This window comes from Cryptotermes secundus, unplaced genomic scaffold (genome assembly GCF_002891405.2).
Source record: "Cryptotermes secundus unplaced genomic scaffold, Csec_1.0 scaffold159, whole genome shotgun sequence".
Classification (NCBI taxonomy): Eukaryota; Metazoa; Arthropoda; class Insecta; order Blattodea; family Kalotermitidae; genus Cryptotermes; species Cryptotermes secundus.
Window position 1 is genome coordinate 2,735,731 of NW_019725416.1, and position 16,854 is coordinate 2,752,584.

At 36.4% G+C, this 16,854-nt stretch overlaps 1 protein-coding gene across 9 annotated transcripts in view; it reads left to right on the forward strand.

The window, feature by feature from the left end:
• The window catches only part of LOC111863312 (protein unc-13 homolog B), a 777,834-nt gene that overhangs the window by 717,930 nt on the left and 43,050 nt on the right, over window positions 1-16,854 (forward strand). For 4 of the 9 annotated variants that reach the window (XM_033751004.1, XM_023849510.2, XM_023849514.2 and 1 more), the window contains 6 exons: window positions 754-844; window positions 4,340-4,348; window positions 8,873-8,947; window positions 11,322-11,541; window positions 13,174-13,294; window positions 14,850-14,956. In XM_033751004.1, the coding sequence (XP_033606895.1) occupies window positions 754-844; window positions 4,340-4,348; window positions 8,873-8,947; window positions 11,322-11,541; window positions 13,174-13,294; window positions 14,850-14,956 (623 nt within the window). Of the gene's footprint in view, window positions 1-753; window positions 845-4,339; window positions 4,349-8,872; window positions 8,948-11,321; window positions 11,542-13,173; window positions 13,295-14,849; window positions 14,957-16,683; window positions 16,791-16,854 lie in introns of all 9 variants that reach the window. The other 5 variants (XM_023849513.2, XM_023849517.2, XM_023849512.2 and 2 more) reach the window with 3 other exon arrangements.

A 16,854-nucleotide genomic window follows, 5' to 3' on the forward strand; every position in this document is an offset into this window, starting at 1 on the left:
ATGTATGATATATCGTCTTTTATGATTAACATGATACTAGTATGTAAGATGTATTTATTGGGTTTGATTCTGCGGGACTTTTATTTCACAGCCAAATATTTTGGTGTAAATGTTCTTCGTTGTTAGAATATTCCTATAAAGTTTAATTTTGAAGTGCTGGGAAATGACAGGGTATTCCCCTTGCTCTTCTACCTTATGGCATTAAATACATAACCATCATGATATTAAATTGTTTTGTGGAAGCTCTGCATATGACAATGACAGCAGAAAGTGTAAGTTAATAATTACGTAAATCAGTCTTCCATTTCTATATATGTATTTTAACATTGATAGAGTTCCATATAAATCTCGAATATAACCTCGGAATGTTCACTTTCGCCTTCCGTCGAATGTGTAAATGGAAGGATAGATTTTTAAAGAATTTAATTGGAGAGCCGGAAGTTAAGAGACCGCTTGGGTGACGTAGGTGCAAATGAGAGGGTAATATTAAAATGTATCTCAAAGAAAACGTATGTGACATTGAGTGTGTATTCATTTGGCACATGACAGGGTTCAATGGAAAATTGTTGCAAGCATTGTTTGAATCATCGAATTCTGTAAAAGGCAAGTAAATTTCTTGAAGAACTCTGCGACTATTAGCTTCTCAAGAGCCACATGTTCCCTACATCACGTAGTGGTTTAAACGGAATAAGATGTATCCATTTATAATCGATAATAGAGTAGTAATTCCTTGGCCGCATGGTTGTGTTACAGGCATCCTGGAGACAATCCCTTCTACAGCAATATCGACAGCATGCCAGACATTCGACCCAGGAGGAAGTCGATACCTCTCGTTTCCGAATTGGTAAGCGCCATTATTACAGTAATATGTCACGTTGCAGCCCCTTCATCACATCCAAGCATCTTCCCAAATCTGCACATGTCACAAACTTACAGTGATATTCGAGACTGTACCTTCTCTTTTGTGGTTGATCCTAGAAATCTCATTTGACGATATAGTAGGCTTAATGGAAATTTTGCAAACTATGCAGGACAGCGTATAATTATTACTTGCTTTCCAAAAATAGTCCTTGCTTGTTGCTAATTATCACTCATTTTTAGCAGTATATTATTCATTTGCATTAAAGATTTGAATCAGTATCATTCGTTCGTGAGCTATTAGAATATTTTAAGTACTTCTAATGTAGAGTTGCTAGATCTCCTGGTAAATAATAGGAAAGAAAGTAAATTTTATTACGCATTTGTCTATGAGTGACGATTGTTTAACTTTTAATTCTATATAAAAATCCTTTCAATTTTGCTTGCATTTCTTCAACGAATTCCTTTTCAGCCACATTTATCCCCCGCATAAATTTATACTGTATATCGTTCTGACAGAGACTGTCACAGCAAATTGTGAGTCTGCGGAGATTTTATTGCTCTTTCTAAAGCGATTGTTTTGCGCTACACGTAAATCCGTCCTTGAATGTTTTCAAGAATGTGTGGGTAGAAATTACTGTAACTGATGACCGTAATTTGTTATTGTCAATCATTATTTCGCTCGTATTTTTAACAGAAATTTAAATTAGCGTATGTTGTTTTTGAGTCGGTCTAGAAAACCGAAATTAACGGCCGTGGGGATTCGTTGCGCTGATCACGCGACACCCTCTATCCGCAAAAGTTGGCACTAAACTTCACCGACAAGCGGCGGTCGCTCGGTCGGTCTGGTTCGCTTGCGGATTGAAATCACGGAGTTTGTTTATGTTTTAGTATCGAAGTAGAATATTAACATCCGCCATTTACCTGCCAGCGGTGTGGGCTGTCCATACTGCCGTTCTCCCAGTCTTCGCAACTACCCGCTTCCAACACTAAAGTCAGAGAGTATTCATAGTTTAGCGGACGTTTATTATCGCGGTGATGAACTTTCAAATTTCACAGAAGATGATGATTTTCTTTATAAGCTGAAAGACTCATTACGGTAAAAGTGCTATATTCCTGATCGCCGAATATCACTGTGGTCTCCTTCAAAGTACTTCCCTTGTGAAGCTATGCACCGATGCCAGCGCCTAGTCCACGCTTCAAAACAAATTTTGGAACTGGTTTTGTGGAATGGCCTTCAGAGCTGCCGTCATACTACTCCTCGTGTCATCAGTGTCATCAAAATGTCTTCCTCTAAATATTTCCTTTATCTTCTGGAACAGAAAAAGTCATAGGGAGCTACGGTGAATAGGGAAGGTGTCCGTCTGCGGAAATAATGTATTCTGACATTAGGTTCAAAAAATACCTTTAAAATTAGGGACAGATATATCATGTATTAACAAAATCTAATGGATTAATGGGCAGCATTTGAAATGACAAGCAAGTAATAACATGGACATTTGCGTGTACAAACTTTCAAACGTTGTTTCTCAACGACAGCTGAACCTCCTATGTTTTGCAGAAAATGTCGGGAACATAATCCTACAGAGAATTATGTATTCACGCTAGCGGCCATTTGCATTTCCAGTATTAGGCCTGCGTCATGTTGATCCATATACGTAATGTATAAATGCATATTCGGCTTTATTGAATTCTTCCACGTGACTTAAATTCATGAATGCTCCGTTTTATACGCCTAAATGAAAGACACCCTCGACAAAGCTGCTTGAAGAAGCTTAAATTCAAGTGCCTTACAAATTACTGCATAAAAATATAGGCGTAAATTGTATTCTTCTCTGCGGCTGAGTATTTTAAGGTCATCTATACTTAGGAACGAAGGTACATATTTCAAAAGCGCTCTGATAAAATTAAAACCACTTTTATTAATAAATCTTAATATATCATTATGTAAATAATTATATATTATTCAAATGTTACCTACAAAATTATGTTGACTTTAAATTTATTTTCAGATAAAATATATGATGATAATACTTAATTGTCTGTATTTCATTTTGGATTTAAATACCTGAACTTCATTTATGCCTGAAAAAAAAAACAATTCAAAAGCTGTCCCTCATTCATCCACGATTCAGATATACTGAAATAATATAATGACAGGAATTATTATCTACATCCATAACACATTCTTGAAATCCACAATGAAATTTTTGAATGAATACAAATACAATGTATAAGCACATTTCGAATATATAAAATTACAGCCCTAAGTATTTTCATTCAAATACTATACAAAGGTGCTTTACAGCTGAAGATTGCTAATATATTCTGTTTCGTACTGATTCATAAAGAACATTCCACGCGAAGAAAATTCGATATATGCATCCTATCATGAAAGAGCAGTAAGGTAAATGAAGATATTTTCCATCGTTAAAAATTACGAAATTATACTTCAGAGTCTCAGTAAGATTGTTAAACAAGTTTCTTCAACTATAAAAGTCCCCTTTCGTCTTATCTCAGTGTAATTTTTTTAAATTCACTTAGTGTGGGGTGGAGTCCAACTGGGTCCACTCGGCACGGCGGCCACTGATTAGCGTATTGTAGCCTGCCCCGGGTGATTATGATGACGGAGAATTTGGTGGAATGAAGATCGGCAGGGGAAACCGAAGTACTCGGAGAAAACCCGCCTCAGCGTCACATTGTCCACCACAAATCCCACTTGACCAGACCCGGGATCGAACCCGGGCTGTCGCGGTGGAAAGCCCGCTACTGACCGCTTCAGCTATGGCGCGGCCATGAAAGAGCAGTAAGGTAAATGAAGATATTTTTCTTCGTTAAAGATTACGAAATTATACTTGAAGTCTCAGTAAGATTGTTAAAGAAGTTTCATAAACCATAAAAGTCCCTTTTCGTCTTATATTAGTGTAAGTTTCTTTCTGTGTCTTAAACTTACACTGCAGTCGTAAATTTACGGAATTCACAAAGAATGTTTTTCTTTTCTAAGTTTCATAATTGATACGAAGCTTCTTCCACACTTTCATCCTACAAACTGTCAGTGTCATTACCCATATATTAAACGTACCATTGTCCAAAGCGCCATGCAACAGTTTAGTCCTCACTGATTTGTGTGTTCATCCTATGATCCTGAAACATCGACAAAGTGGCGAGAACAAGCGAACAGAGCAGTTCCACTGTTACCATAATAACGGCACAACATATGTAAACAATGAGTTTAGAAATACCTAAATGTATGTGTTAACGTAGCGACTAATTTCCCATAACTGGTGTTTCTAATCCCATGTTTTGTGGACCCTCTTTAACCCCCTCACCCTGTGTGTGTTTACTGTATCACTATTACATAGTCCTCCATCCAGCGGTGCCCGATGTGTTGCTATAGTTGTTGTTGGTGTTGTTGTTGATAATTATTATTACTAAGTGTGGTTTGTTTTCTCTCTTTCTCTTCCGGCATCACCTCTCACAGGTGCTGAAGGTATTGTTGATATCCTGACCATATGCTATGTTATCGCACGTAAAATCAATTATTGAATGAAATAGGTTTCATTTCTGATCTGTGTTCAGGTAGCATTTCGAATATACTGTGTTCGGTGATTTTTTTTTAATTTACTAAAACAATAAATATGCTACCTGAAATATTGTTGCCTGAAATTCTTTTCACATTAAAATTCGAAAGCTACTGCATGAAGATTTTTTCTTTCTTCGCTTTCCTTGTATAGCTTCTGTCTCGTGGGCTGGTACTGAAGCAAATATTGTGATGTTAATAGATGTTATGTGTCACAAATTCTGAACTAGATGCTTCTTTTACAGTTCTGTGCAGGCACTAAGAAATAATTAGGCAGAACCTCGGAATTTGTCTGCTTCAATGAAGTATGAATATTTGAACATATTACCACATGAAACCTTTGAAACAAATTCCATTATTAATATTGTAAAAAAAATATATGTAACTGTAGCAGGATCTTTCAGAACGATGTGTTGAGAGCAGTCTTATAAAGCTGCACATCACGTTCAATTCTAATTATTATAAAACATTTAATATAATTTACCTTGATATTTAAAGTGGGTCCATTAACGTGGATCTAAAATGTATTGATTTTGTATCCGTAATATTAACTAGATTTTAATTACTTCCAGAGATTACTTGTGCTGTTAAAATTTGGATTATTTCTCAGAAAACTAATAGCCGATCTCACAAAATTACCGTCTATGTTAGACCCATTAGTATAAACTGAACTATTCTGCATTAGTTCCTGTAACCTGATCCCATTCATAATTAACTTCTTAAGCTGTGAATCTTTTATATTCCTTGTTCGGGGGACAAGATCTTCGAAATGCCTCTTCCTACACAGGAAAACGGAAAAGCGGGCCATACATCCATTCCTGTGGTGGAATTCAAGCCCACGATTCCGTGGTGGAGCAGTCAAATGCAGTGCACATATAAATGTACATGCATGACTAAATTAGAAACAATAATTTTCACTTGGTTTAATTTTATTTACTTAAGTTCGTTATTTGAAAAATATTATGTAAGAGTTCAGAATTAACAAGCTATCGGATTATGAAAGGATACTTAGAGATGACATGACAACGGGTTCATAGATTTCAAAACTTTAATCGGAGTTTATCTCTGAGTTTCATTCTCAATACTCCACTAACTGTACGATAAATTAAATAAAATTTAATATTTTGATAAAATGATTTGTAGTTATTTAATTTTAAAATGTAACAGCCTTTGTGTATCATTACACCTTCATAAACATTTTTTAAACGGAAGGAAAATGAAATTACATTGCAATGTACTACGTTTTCCCTACCAAAGAATTTAGAAATTATGTTAAGCTTTCATTAAGTTTCTAAACCTCCAATTTCAATTCCTTAATATATCGTCGAAATGCAGTGTTGTGAAATCCTTTGTCTGATGAGGATTACAATTTTAGTCTAGAGCTCCTTTGCACAAGAGGAGTGAATGTGATCTACTTTACAAGAAATTGCTCACGCCTTTGTTCTTTGCATTCAAGTTATGGTTTATTGAATGCGATATTACGGGTGTATTACTAAAGTTCATATGAATTTCTGTGTATATTTTGTTGCGTTGAAACCAATCAATATTTTTGGCATAAAAGTAAAAGGGCACGATAAACGAAATTCGTGACACTAGTATATTTGCGCGTTCGTTCAACCAGTATGAAAGTAGGCATCAAAAAATAGCCTCTGAACAATGTTAAAAGAAATCTCTACTCTCTGTATTTCTGAGGTGGGTATATTGGCCTGTACAGTGCCTTTTAAATGTTGAAACGTTAGGTTAAAATATGTTACTATATTCACTACAGGCATTTCATTCATTGGTTGTTTGTGAAAGGGATTTGGAAAGAACATCGTATTATTATAAATTTTAAGATTATGTACAGTGAAGTGGAGCGTCTGTAACACATGCTTTCATTTTTTCAAAATGTAAATAATTAATTATATTTCAAGAAAACAGAAGTTAATTTACATAACTGTGTTTCTAAAAATTTGCATTCAATACGTTCTATCATATTCCTAGGCGATTTCGCTGTTCCACATATCTCAGCTTTCCAGATTGTGACGTTACTAAATGCTTCCTCAATAAGTTTGCCTTTTAACATAGGCAGAATGTAAAGTAATGACAATTTACACAGACACGGAGATGTCATTCATAATGGTTTTAAATTTCGTTAACCTGCACAAGACACAGATTTTACTCACACACAATAATACAGTTCTGCCAACAGTGCGACTATTTTTACTCCTACCGTTTCGCTTTCCCTTTCACAACACGTGAAAGGGAAAGAGTAAAATTAGTTGCACTGTTGACGGAATTGTATTACTGTGTGTGAATTATAGTAATGTAACAGGATGCTTAGGTACAATATTGTACTTTACTATAATGACCTCAAACAATGTCATATATGTGGCTACTTCTGTATGCTGATTACTTGTATTGTTTGCGTCAGATAGCAAAATAACTAATTTCTGCATTGTATATGTTTTGGGACATACGATTCGTAGATTTACATGCGTGCAACATGATAAAATCTTCTTCTCTGGCTCCATTATCGATAATTGAATCACAGTCTCTCTTTTCTGTATTATGTTAGCCAAATTAAGTAATTACATATATATAATTAACGTAATTGTATTTGCATATGATAATTTTATTATTATATACTTATATTTTATTAAATTTATTTCCGCTTTTCTTCTAGAATTTATATATGAATAAATTTAAATGCTATTATTTGTAGTGTCTTAACTTGCTGCCTTTATATTTTCTCTTGCTTGTGTCTCATTCCTGCTATGTTTAGTATGGCTTGAAGTGATCTTCATGACATGCCTCAACTTCTCTTTTTCACACACCATCAGATGTTAAGAAAGGGCTTACGCTTCTCACCGGCTTATTGTTAACCTGCATCGCTGTATAATTATTACTTTGTTATATGTATTTCTTATGGGTAAAGTAACAGTAGTTCATTTTAACGAGAATTACTCTTAAATACGTTAACGTCTGTTGCGTACTATACATTTAGGTGCATGTTTGAACTATCATGCATAAAAGAACAACGTTCGAGCTTCGTACAAAGCTATGATGCATGTCTGCGCCGCAGTAGTTTGGTAATAGTACGTAGGATAATAATATGAGCAGAATGCTTTCTCATCAATTTGTTTTGAAGTTAAATTATCTGTATATTAAAATATAAGTATGTATTGTGTGTAGTATGGTTCATTACGCAATCGAGGAAGAAAAGTTTCTCTGCTCTTATTTCCCTTTTATTTTTCTAGTGGTAGCCTGTACAGAGTCTGATTTTGTTTTAGCCCACAGAAGTGACAAACGGTTTGTATGATTAGGGAAAAACTATTTAGTCTCGATTAATGTCTAAAATATGTCATTTGTAAGACGTACTAGGTTTCAGGGAAGGAAGGAATACAATGTAATAGACCGTATTTACGCATGTATAGGCCGCGTGCGTGTATAGGCCGCAGCACAATTTTCAGACAGAAATTATATAAAAAAAATAATTTTCTTGGAGTATTATTTCAGGATTAGAACACCATGTATTACTAATTATGAATATATATTTCTTTAAATGAAGTGTGATTTCGAATATTTCGAATATAAGCCGCACCCCAGTTTTCCTCTTGAATTTTTGGCAAAAAATGTGCGGCCTATACATGAATAAATACGGTATTATCACAAATTAGTTTAAGAATTTATATCTCTAACGACAGAAATGGGCGTATTAGTGCATCTACACTGTATCTAAATAGGAAAATTTACGCTGTTGTCATTGTTATCATCATTATCAACGTCCACGCTTATTGTTGGAGACTAGTAAGATGTTAATGATGCATAAATCAATGTGTTTCTCTTCCTGGACCTTTCAATAATGGCTGCCCTGTCTGCATTTATTAACTTTTTTAAACAAACTGAGTACGGAAGCTTCGTAATTATAACATTGCCATATACGTCAGTACGTAAAATTCTTGAGTATTGTCCTGTGTGTTAATACTACGCGAAAAATATGACCACGATCGTAGATAGTGAAAAATGTAGTAAGGTTAACGATTTTGTGATAATGTAACAATAATTTGGATCCTTTCATAAGTAATAACGCCATCTGATCTAAGTTTTACTGCCGACGTTTCGAAGATCATTACTTTTTCCATCTTCAAAACGAAGTTATTATACAGGTTCCCTGCCTATGCTTATAATGCAGATCCACAAGTAGATGGGACAGTAATTATTAATGGTGGATATAGTAAGAGTCTTCGAAACGTCGACATTATACCTTACATCTACACAGTGCCATCACGTGGAAACAGGATCCACACTATCCCCTGAAACCGCTATGCGAACCCGAAATCTTCTGTAATATATAACATATTACGCCAAAATAATTCGCACCCTTCTTTTGGCAGTGAAGAAGCAACTGTGTGTCAAGTGTGAAGTGTTTTTAAAATGTTTCTCTGTCTATAGACGATGGCCGCTACGAAACGCAATGCTGGCCTCACGTCAGCCGTACCAAGGGCAACGCTCAACGACGAGGAATTGGTAAGTATGCTCCTCCTCTTATCTTCAGGAGCAAATCGTTTATCGTGTTAAGATCATTTCCTCTCCCTCGACATACGAGGGTTCCTGCTCTTCAACCTGCAGAGCAACCACAGGTTAAGAAAAGACTGCAGATCTTGTGGGCTGTTCCTTCTAATGGAAGCATCCACTTTAAATCAAATTTATGGATGGAGTATAAGAAGAAGGGTGTCCTTGAAGGAACAGTAGAGTTGGTAGTATAACGCATTAGTACTGCGTATTTTATGGTGGTTTAGTATACATGTAGAATGATCATACTGGACACAAACGTAATTACTCTTCCTACTTTCAGTTAAAAATTAATTCTCATTTTCTACGATCTTGGACTACATATAGGGGAAAGCAAATTGATTTCACAGGTCTGAGGGCAAATTAGCGAAGTACGCAGGCACTTTTTAATTTTTGAAATGACACCATACAGAACAGAATTCTAGAAGCAGAATTGCTATATCAGAGAGGCAGCTGACATATGTCTTTGGCATAACATATATATATATATATTACAGTATAACTAATTCTGCGAAGGTCATGCCACTTTCGCAATGCCAAAAGTTTAATCATGCAATTGGTTCATTTATGCGAGAATAAATGTATCTGAAGTCATCGAAGTCTTGTGCGCTGTCCACCCATCTTCTGAATTTCGTCAAATTGCGACCTTCATTTCATTTTCAAAAAGTGTTTTTATTGTCCCTGGCATGATAGCAATGTGTGTAACATGCAAAAATAAAACGCTGAAGGACCCACAAACGAAACAATGTAGACAATTTGATGCTTATATTTCAATCCTTTGCAGGAACACTTGTTCACATTTCTCGCAGCAAGAGATACCAACTAAAGTGAGACTGTGTCTTAAAAGTAAAAGTAAAATAGTAAAAGTATCCCTGTAACAGGCTGTGGAGGCCCATAGGGTTGTGAGATGTTGAGGCTCCCACATTTTCTAGACAATCGGCTCATAGAGGGCGTCAAGGTTGTTAGCCATACGCGCCGGCCGCCCTTTACCCCCAAGAATATTCCAAGAATATTCCCGGTACTCATTTGTCTTAGAGGCTGAGACGACCCCAGGGCCATAGTGCGGCTGGAAGGATTAGGTCAATTGAAAAAATCCAATGACCTCATCGGGACTTGAACCCGCGACGTTCCGGCTTGTAGCATAGTGCCTCAACCAACTACGTGACCGAGTGACCCCCCAAGACTGTGTCTTACTTTTATATGTATATTTATTAGCAATCAGAATTAAATACATTCCTTAAGTTAATTTGCTAATTTAAACACCGTCCTCGTGTGCTTATTGTATCATGATGAGGGCTCCTCCAATGAGAGATCCTCTTCAATCATCAAGTAGATCTGCTGGCCATAATTTCTTTAGTCTTCTTCGTTGTTGTTCCAGTAGGGGCTGCAGTAATGTATTGCTATGGTGTCCTAGTTTATCATGAGGTGTTATGCTTTTTCTTGGATGACTACTTTGATGTATGGTACATTGAGATTGTCATGTAGGGTCTGATTAGTCCCATACCAAGGGGCATTTGTGATCATCCGCAGTATTTTGGACTGCCTTCGTTGCATTGTGGCTATGTTGGATTTACTGGCGCATCCCCATAATTCGATTCCATAGGTCCAAATAGTGTCTTACTTGACGAAAATAAGTACGCATATGGCAGCAATGGCTCTTTCACTGATAGTGCTTCTAGATTTTCAATTCGTGAAGGCTGGCATCTGATGCCGGTTTACAAGTAGAATGAAACGTGATATTAATGTGATCAAAATCAGTCGAAGGGTTCTCAAGCAATGAGACGACACAACACGAAAATCCCTTCTGTTTATTCGTTTCGAAAACTCTAAACTTGAGTAAAATCTCTGTTGGTCATAGAATGTGTATTCAGTGTTTCTCTACGACTTTTATTGCAAGCCTCTTTCGCCCTTAGCAGAAACGTATGCTTTGTATTCGTTATTGTTGTCCTGGTTATTAAAAACTAAAATGTGTCAACGAAGTTTAATATAAATCTCTAATATAAAACTTCAATGAAAATCGTTTCAGCGGTTATCGTGTTTCCATTTAGGCAGTCAGCCAAACATGGCGAAGTGAGTAGAATATATTTACGTCTTTTATTGTGAAGCGACATAAATTTGGGGCGTGTTTCACCCTATATTAAGATTATACTTTGAGGTTTTAAAATTCAATTTGTCTTTATGCCTTAGAAACATAACTGATATGTCTGTCCGACCTTTTTTAGACAGTTTTGCAAATACCCTACATTTTCATTGTGTGATTCCGACAAGTTGGAATAGCCCCTATATAAGAAAACAAACAAGTTGCTGATGGATTGTGTTTTGCGAGCAGAAGATGCACGTGTACAAGAAGACACTGCAGGCGCTCATCTACCCTATCTCCAGCACTACGCCGCACAATTTCCTGTTGTGGACCGCCACATCGCCCACCTACTGTTACGAGTGCGAAGGGCTGCTGTGGGGAATAGCGCGCCAAGGCGTCCGCTGCTCAGAATGTGGCGTCAAGTGTCATGAAAAGTGCAAAGACCTACTGAACGCGGACTGCTTGCAGAGTGAGTGACATCTGTTGTAATGTACGGAAATGACAGAGCCCTACTGATGGGCTGTAGTGTTCTGGTGAGTTAATGACGGGGCGTTTAAATACCTAACTTATTGGCCGATCTATCGACCGACCAACGGAATGGCCGACTGACTAATTGATGGTCGGAAAGAATAACATGTTTATACGGCTGAAAAAGATTGATTTCAGTAGCACGTGGCTGATGTGAGCTACAATAAAATATGACTTCGTTCATACTGGCCCGTCAAACTAGTAATAGTATAAAAGATTATTAACGCCGTCCAGTGTGACTGATAAATGTTGTGCTTTTTAACCTTTCATCCTTTAGATGTTTCGTTCGGAGCGACCATCTTCAGAGGGACATATAAATACACATGGAAACTACTATTACAATGTTATATATAAAATCTTATCCTTTAATAATTACTAAGCTGTGCATAAATTTGTTAAAACATTTATGTATTCTTATAATTAATCTATTTACAAAGTATTGCCTAAAAATTGTGTTTTAAACTCTAGAAGCAATTTGGTTTGTGTCTGTATACTTCTTCTCTTTAAAGGAAGATGAATGTGTTCCACGTTGTGGTTCCGTTGTTTGAAGAATAAAAGTAAGTGTAAAAAAAAATTAAAATTATCCCTGTAACAGGCTGTGGAGGCCCGTAGGGTTTTGAGATATTGAGGTTCCCACCCTTTCTAGACAATCGGCCCATACGAGTAGATGGCGATAAGGTTGTCAGCCTTACACTCCGGCCGCCCTTTACCCCCAAGAATATTCCTGGTACTCATTTCTGTTAGAGGCTGAGTCGACCCCAGGGCCATAGTGCGGCTGGAAGGATTAGGTCAATTAAAAAAAAAAAAAGAATCCAGTGACCTCGTCGAGACTTGAACCAGCGACCTTCCAGCTTGTAGCATAGTGCCTCAACCAATTACGTTACTGTGTGCCCTCTTATTTGAAGAATAAGACATTGTAATAGTAATTCCTGTTATGTATTGATAATGACCTATGACACTGCAATAGCAGTTTCCATATGTATTGATAATGTCCTTCTGAAGATGGTCACTCAGACCGAAGCATGCGAAGGATGAAAGGTTAGAAAACATGACATTCATCAATCACAGTGGATGGCGTTAATAATCTTTTATACAATAAAATTTGTTTAAGTTCTAGTGTAAACCATAGCACAAAATGTAATTGTAAATTGTTTGGTAGTTTCAGGGAACATGGCCTGAGAGAGGTGAGGTCACCACTCCATATAATAATATAAATTATATGAAAACACACACCTCAACATTATTAAATTTTATACCTGATTAATCATCTCGAGAAGCACGATGCAACTGATGGAAAAAAATGCAAGTTTTTTATTTGAAATTGTCTAAACAATTTAAACGAATATCTGTAAGGCCAGTATCAGCAAGTCATCAGTTCAGTTAAGCAGGATTTTCACATTTGTGCTTGCTTGCTGTATTTTTTTAAATTAAATAAAATTATGTTTCAGCCCTCCCTTGGACAAGGGCATGAGCCAAATTGCCCTGCTGCCTTCCCCCTCTGTGTGTGTGGACCTATTGACGACTGTATGTGTTCCAAATGATGCATAAAGATGATCGCTTTGTCTTTCTGTAGGGGCGGCTGAGAAGAGTTCGAAGCATGGGGCTGAGGACAAGGCGAACAGCATCATCACAGCCATGAAAGAACGAATGAAGAAGAGGGAGCGAGAGAAACCGGAGATCTTCGAACTGATCAGGTAGGAGAGATATCCTCGTCGACGAACCCCAGCGGGGTGTGGAGTCCGCAGTGAGCCCTGAGCACTCTACGTGTTACAGCAATTTCTCTGCCTCGGACACACTAAATTGGTACCTTACTTTCTTCTGATGCAACCTCATTCGTTAACTACCATTCTAAAAATAAAATCTATTTTCCTTTTCCTTATTTTTGTATTTGTTTAGTTGCATAACAACAAATATAACTAATTTTACTTTAAAATGTAAATATCATGGGTTGCACTTAGAAACCAAAGCTGTGCTGGAAAAGTGAATTTTTAATAGGCCTTACAGTGATGGACAGGACAGATAATTTCAATAGAATTATGGGAAAAAAGTCAAGGCACTTATTATCACTTTTCAGAAGAGCAAGAAACGACTGCAGATGTTTATGTAGAAATGGGCTTGATTCAGCTCTTTATTGCTTTCCCATCCATGACACATAATTTTTAACATGAAATGCAGACTTAAACTGTCAACATATCTGTCAGAATCTAACCCACTGTCTCAAATATTACTATAGTAAAATACATCTATTTGTTCACAGTAGTCATAACTGTCAATCCTGTTTTGGAAAACGCCTCATTATAAATTGTTTTATGTAATAATGGTGATATCTTTAAGATGTCATTGTTCTTAGGCATAAAAAGTGATTGCCGTAAAGTAAAGGTATCCCTGTAACAGGCCATGGAGGCCCATAGGGTTGTGAGATGTTGAAGTTCCCACATTTTCTAGGCAATAGGCTCATAGATGGTGGTAAGGTTATCAGCCTACACACCCACCGCCCTTTACCCCCAAGAATATTCCTGGTACTCATTTCTGTGAGAGGCTGAGTCGACCTCAGGGTCATAGTGCGGATGGAAGGATTAGGTCAATTGAAAAAATCCACCTCATTGGGATTCGATCCCGCGATCTTACGGCTTGTAGCATAGTGCCTCAACCAACTATGCTACCGTGTCGTTCTTAGGCTTATATAAAGGAAAAGTCCTCCACATCAAAAATCTTTGACATGAAGGTAAAGTGTTACATTAATCTGTATTTGAAATTCCATTCATACTATTAATGTTGTTTAGCTCTACTGTAATTAGCTGTATAGGATCTGAAAAATATCAAAAGGAATTTAAAATGTGTTAACTTAATTATATGCCCTCATGGCATACCGCTTAATAGGCTAATCATAGTAATGACTTTACCTTTTAACTAACTTAATCAGTAAAACTTAAATTGTGTGGCCGGCACTTTTATTGAACTCTTTAAAGTCAATCTTTATGTAATATATAATCTGATATTATAAATAAGCAAAGAGAGAGATGATACTTACTTAACCATGTTACATTTACTAAGATTAAATACTTTCATTACGTAAATTGTTGGTATCCTCTGATTTAAATAAGATATTCGTTTTACTTTGTTTTCAAACACAATGTTCTTTAACTGACACTGTTTCCATCATAACGTGAAGGTATCTACCCGTAACAGCTTCATCCTTTCTGATTATCTTAACAAAAAACATTGTTTTATTCTCCCCGTACATCGCAGGTCGGTATTTGGAGTTGAAGAAAAAAGTCACATTGGACACATGAAAGCTGTGAAACAGTCCGTATTAGACGGAACCAGCAAGTGGTCGGCCAAAATAGCCATCACAGGTTTGTTTGAAATATTACCAACTTTCCAACAAAGAAAAGAGAAGTCCTCTTCTCTTTCTAATAAAAATGCTGACCCTCCTCTTTCCAGCATCAGCATGAAGGAAAGAAGGTAAACATGATGTGGTGGCTTCTTATCAAGCATACCAGCAGCAAAGGCTAGCAGTCTTAACTCATTTTGAGCTTACAAAATTTTTTATTTTAACAGGGCTCATTTTTGTGAGCGTTATCCTTATAAAATACAATAAAAGCAAATCCACAGATGCGCTGAGAAAACAAGAGTTTTAATTATATTGCAGTCTCTCTCTTGTTTCCTTGGAATTCTGTGTAGCATTCCAAGAACATTCAGAAGTAACAGTCTGTTAACTCAGAAAATCCCAAATTAATTATTATTTCCCTTTTTTTTTATTATTGTTACTTCATTCTATCTTCTCATGGTGGTAGCTTCCTAAATACAGACATGAATTGTTGTACTCTGAAATGTAAACTGCTAGCCTGTGGTCTGGACAGCAGTATGTGGTTCTCACTACATAGATCCCATACCCCCATGCTTTCCTCCAACTGTATGGAATGTGTATATCCTTTAACCCCTATCCCTTATTCAGTCAAGTCAGGGTCAAAATATTTACATGTGATGTACACCAGTATTGTAACCCTCAAAATGTTTAAAACATATGAAATATGCTGCAGACAGAGAAACAACAGTTGTCTGTTATAGGTTGCCATTGATGTAATTGTTCTCTTTGAGATATACCAACTTGTACATTACACAGATTGTGAAGTATTATGACTGCAATTTTACATGAAGGACTGAGTACATTTGAAATATACAGAAGATAAAAAAAATACTGTAGAAAATTCTTTGTCGTTAACATGATGAATATTTATGTTATGAGTATTTCCTTCTCAAAATTTGTTGGCTTCAAGATAATAATGATACAAAACTGAAATGGATTTTAAATATAACCATGCAGGTGTTTTGAGATACATAGAACATTTTTCCAGACTTATATAATGCCATCTGTAATTATGAGAACATTTTTGTAGTAAGAGATCAATAATTGGTGTAGGAGAAAATTATGAATATGCTACTGCAGGTCCATGTACATCTGCTAACATTACCTCGTATGAGTCACGCCTCTGTCTTCCTCAAATATATGATTAATCCCTACAAGGGTAACCTTTAAACATTGTAATATCCCGGTGAGATAGAATATATAAAGGTGAACATAAACAAACAGGCAGACTATTTTAAAATTTGTCAGTTTTATAGAATGTACGTTTCTTGGTAGGGTGACATTGAATTATTTTTCTCAGGAAATTATTTCCTTAAAGTAAGATATCTGGCACCTTCACAGTTTTAATCATATATCCTATATTAAATCTGAATTTGATGTTCCTGTATACTTCCTTCCAAGCAGTTCAAAATTCTTCAATGGTGTATACAAATTTAAGTATCTGCAACTTGACATTTGAGTGTGAACAGTAACATATTTTAATGGCTGCAATCCCTTAACTATATACAGTATGTCCGTATGTCACATATAAAAAATTTTGATTTCTAATATTCATACGTTCCATCACACCCTTAACCTTTGTAATATGTTTTACACATACCTAATCCCTTCACAACCACCTCTTTGGATGCTTTGCTTCCCCCTCCCCTTGTCTGATTTGTGTCCTTGATGTGGTGTTGTTCTTTGGTGTGTATTTTTTTTATATTTCCACAGAAACACCTTTTCAGTGGATCCCGACACACACATTGATTCAATCGAACAGGCCGAAGAAATCGTATTAGAAGGAACATCGAAATGGTCTTGCAAGATCGCAATCACAGGTATCATGGCCTACAGAGACAGGAATCATGCTGCAACCACTTTTCTAATCAATGAAGAAAGCAA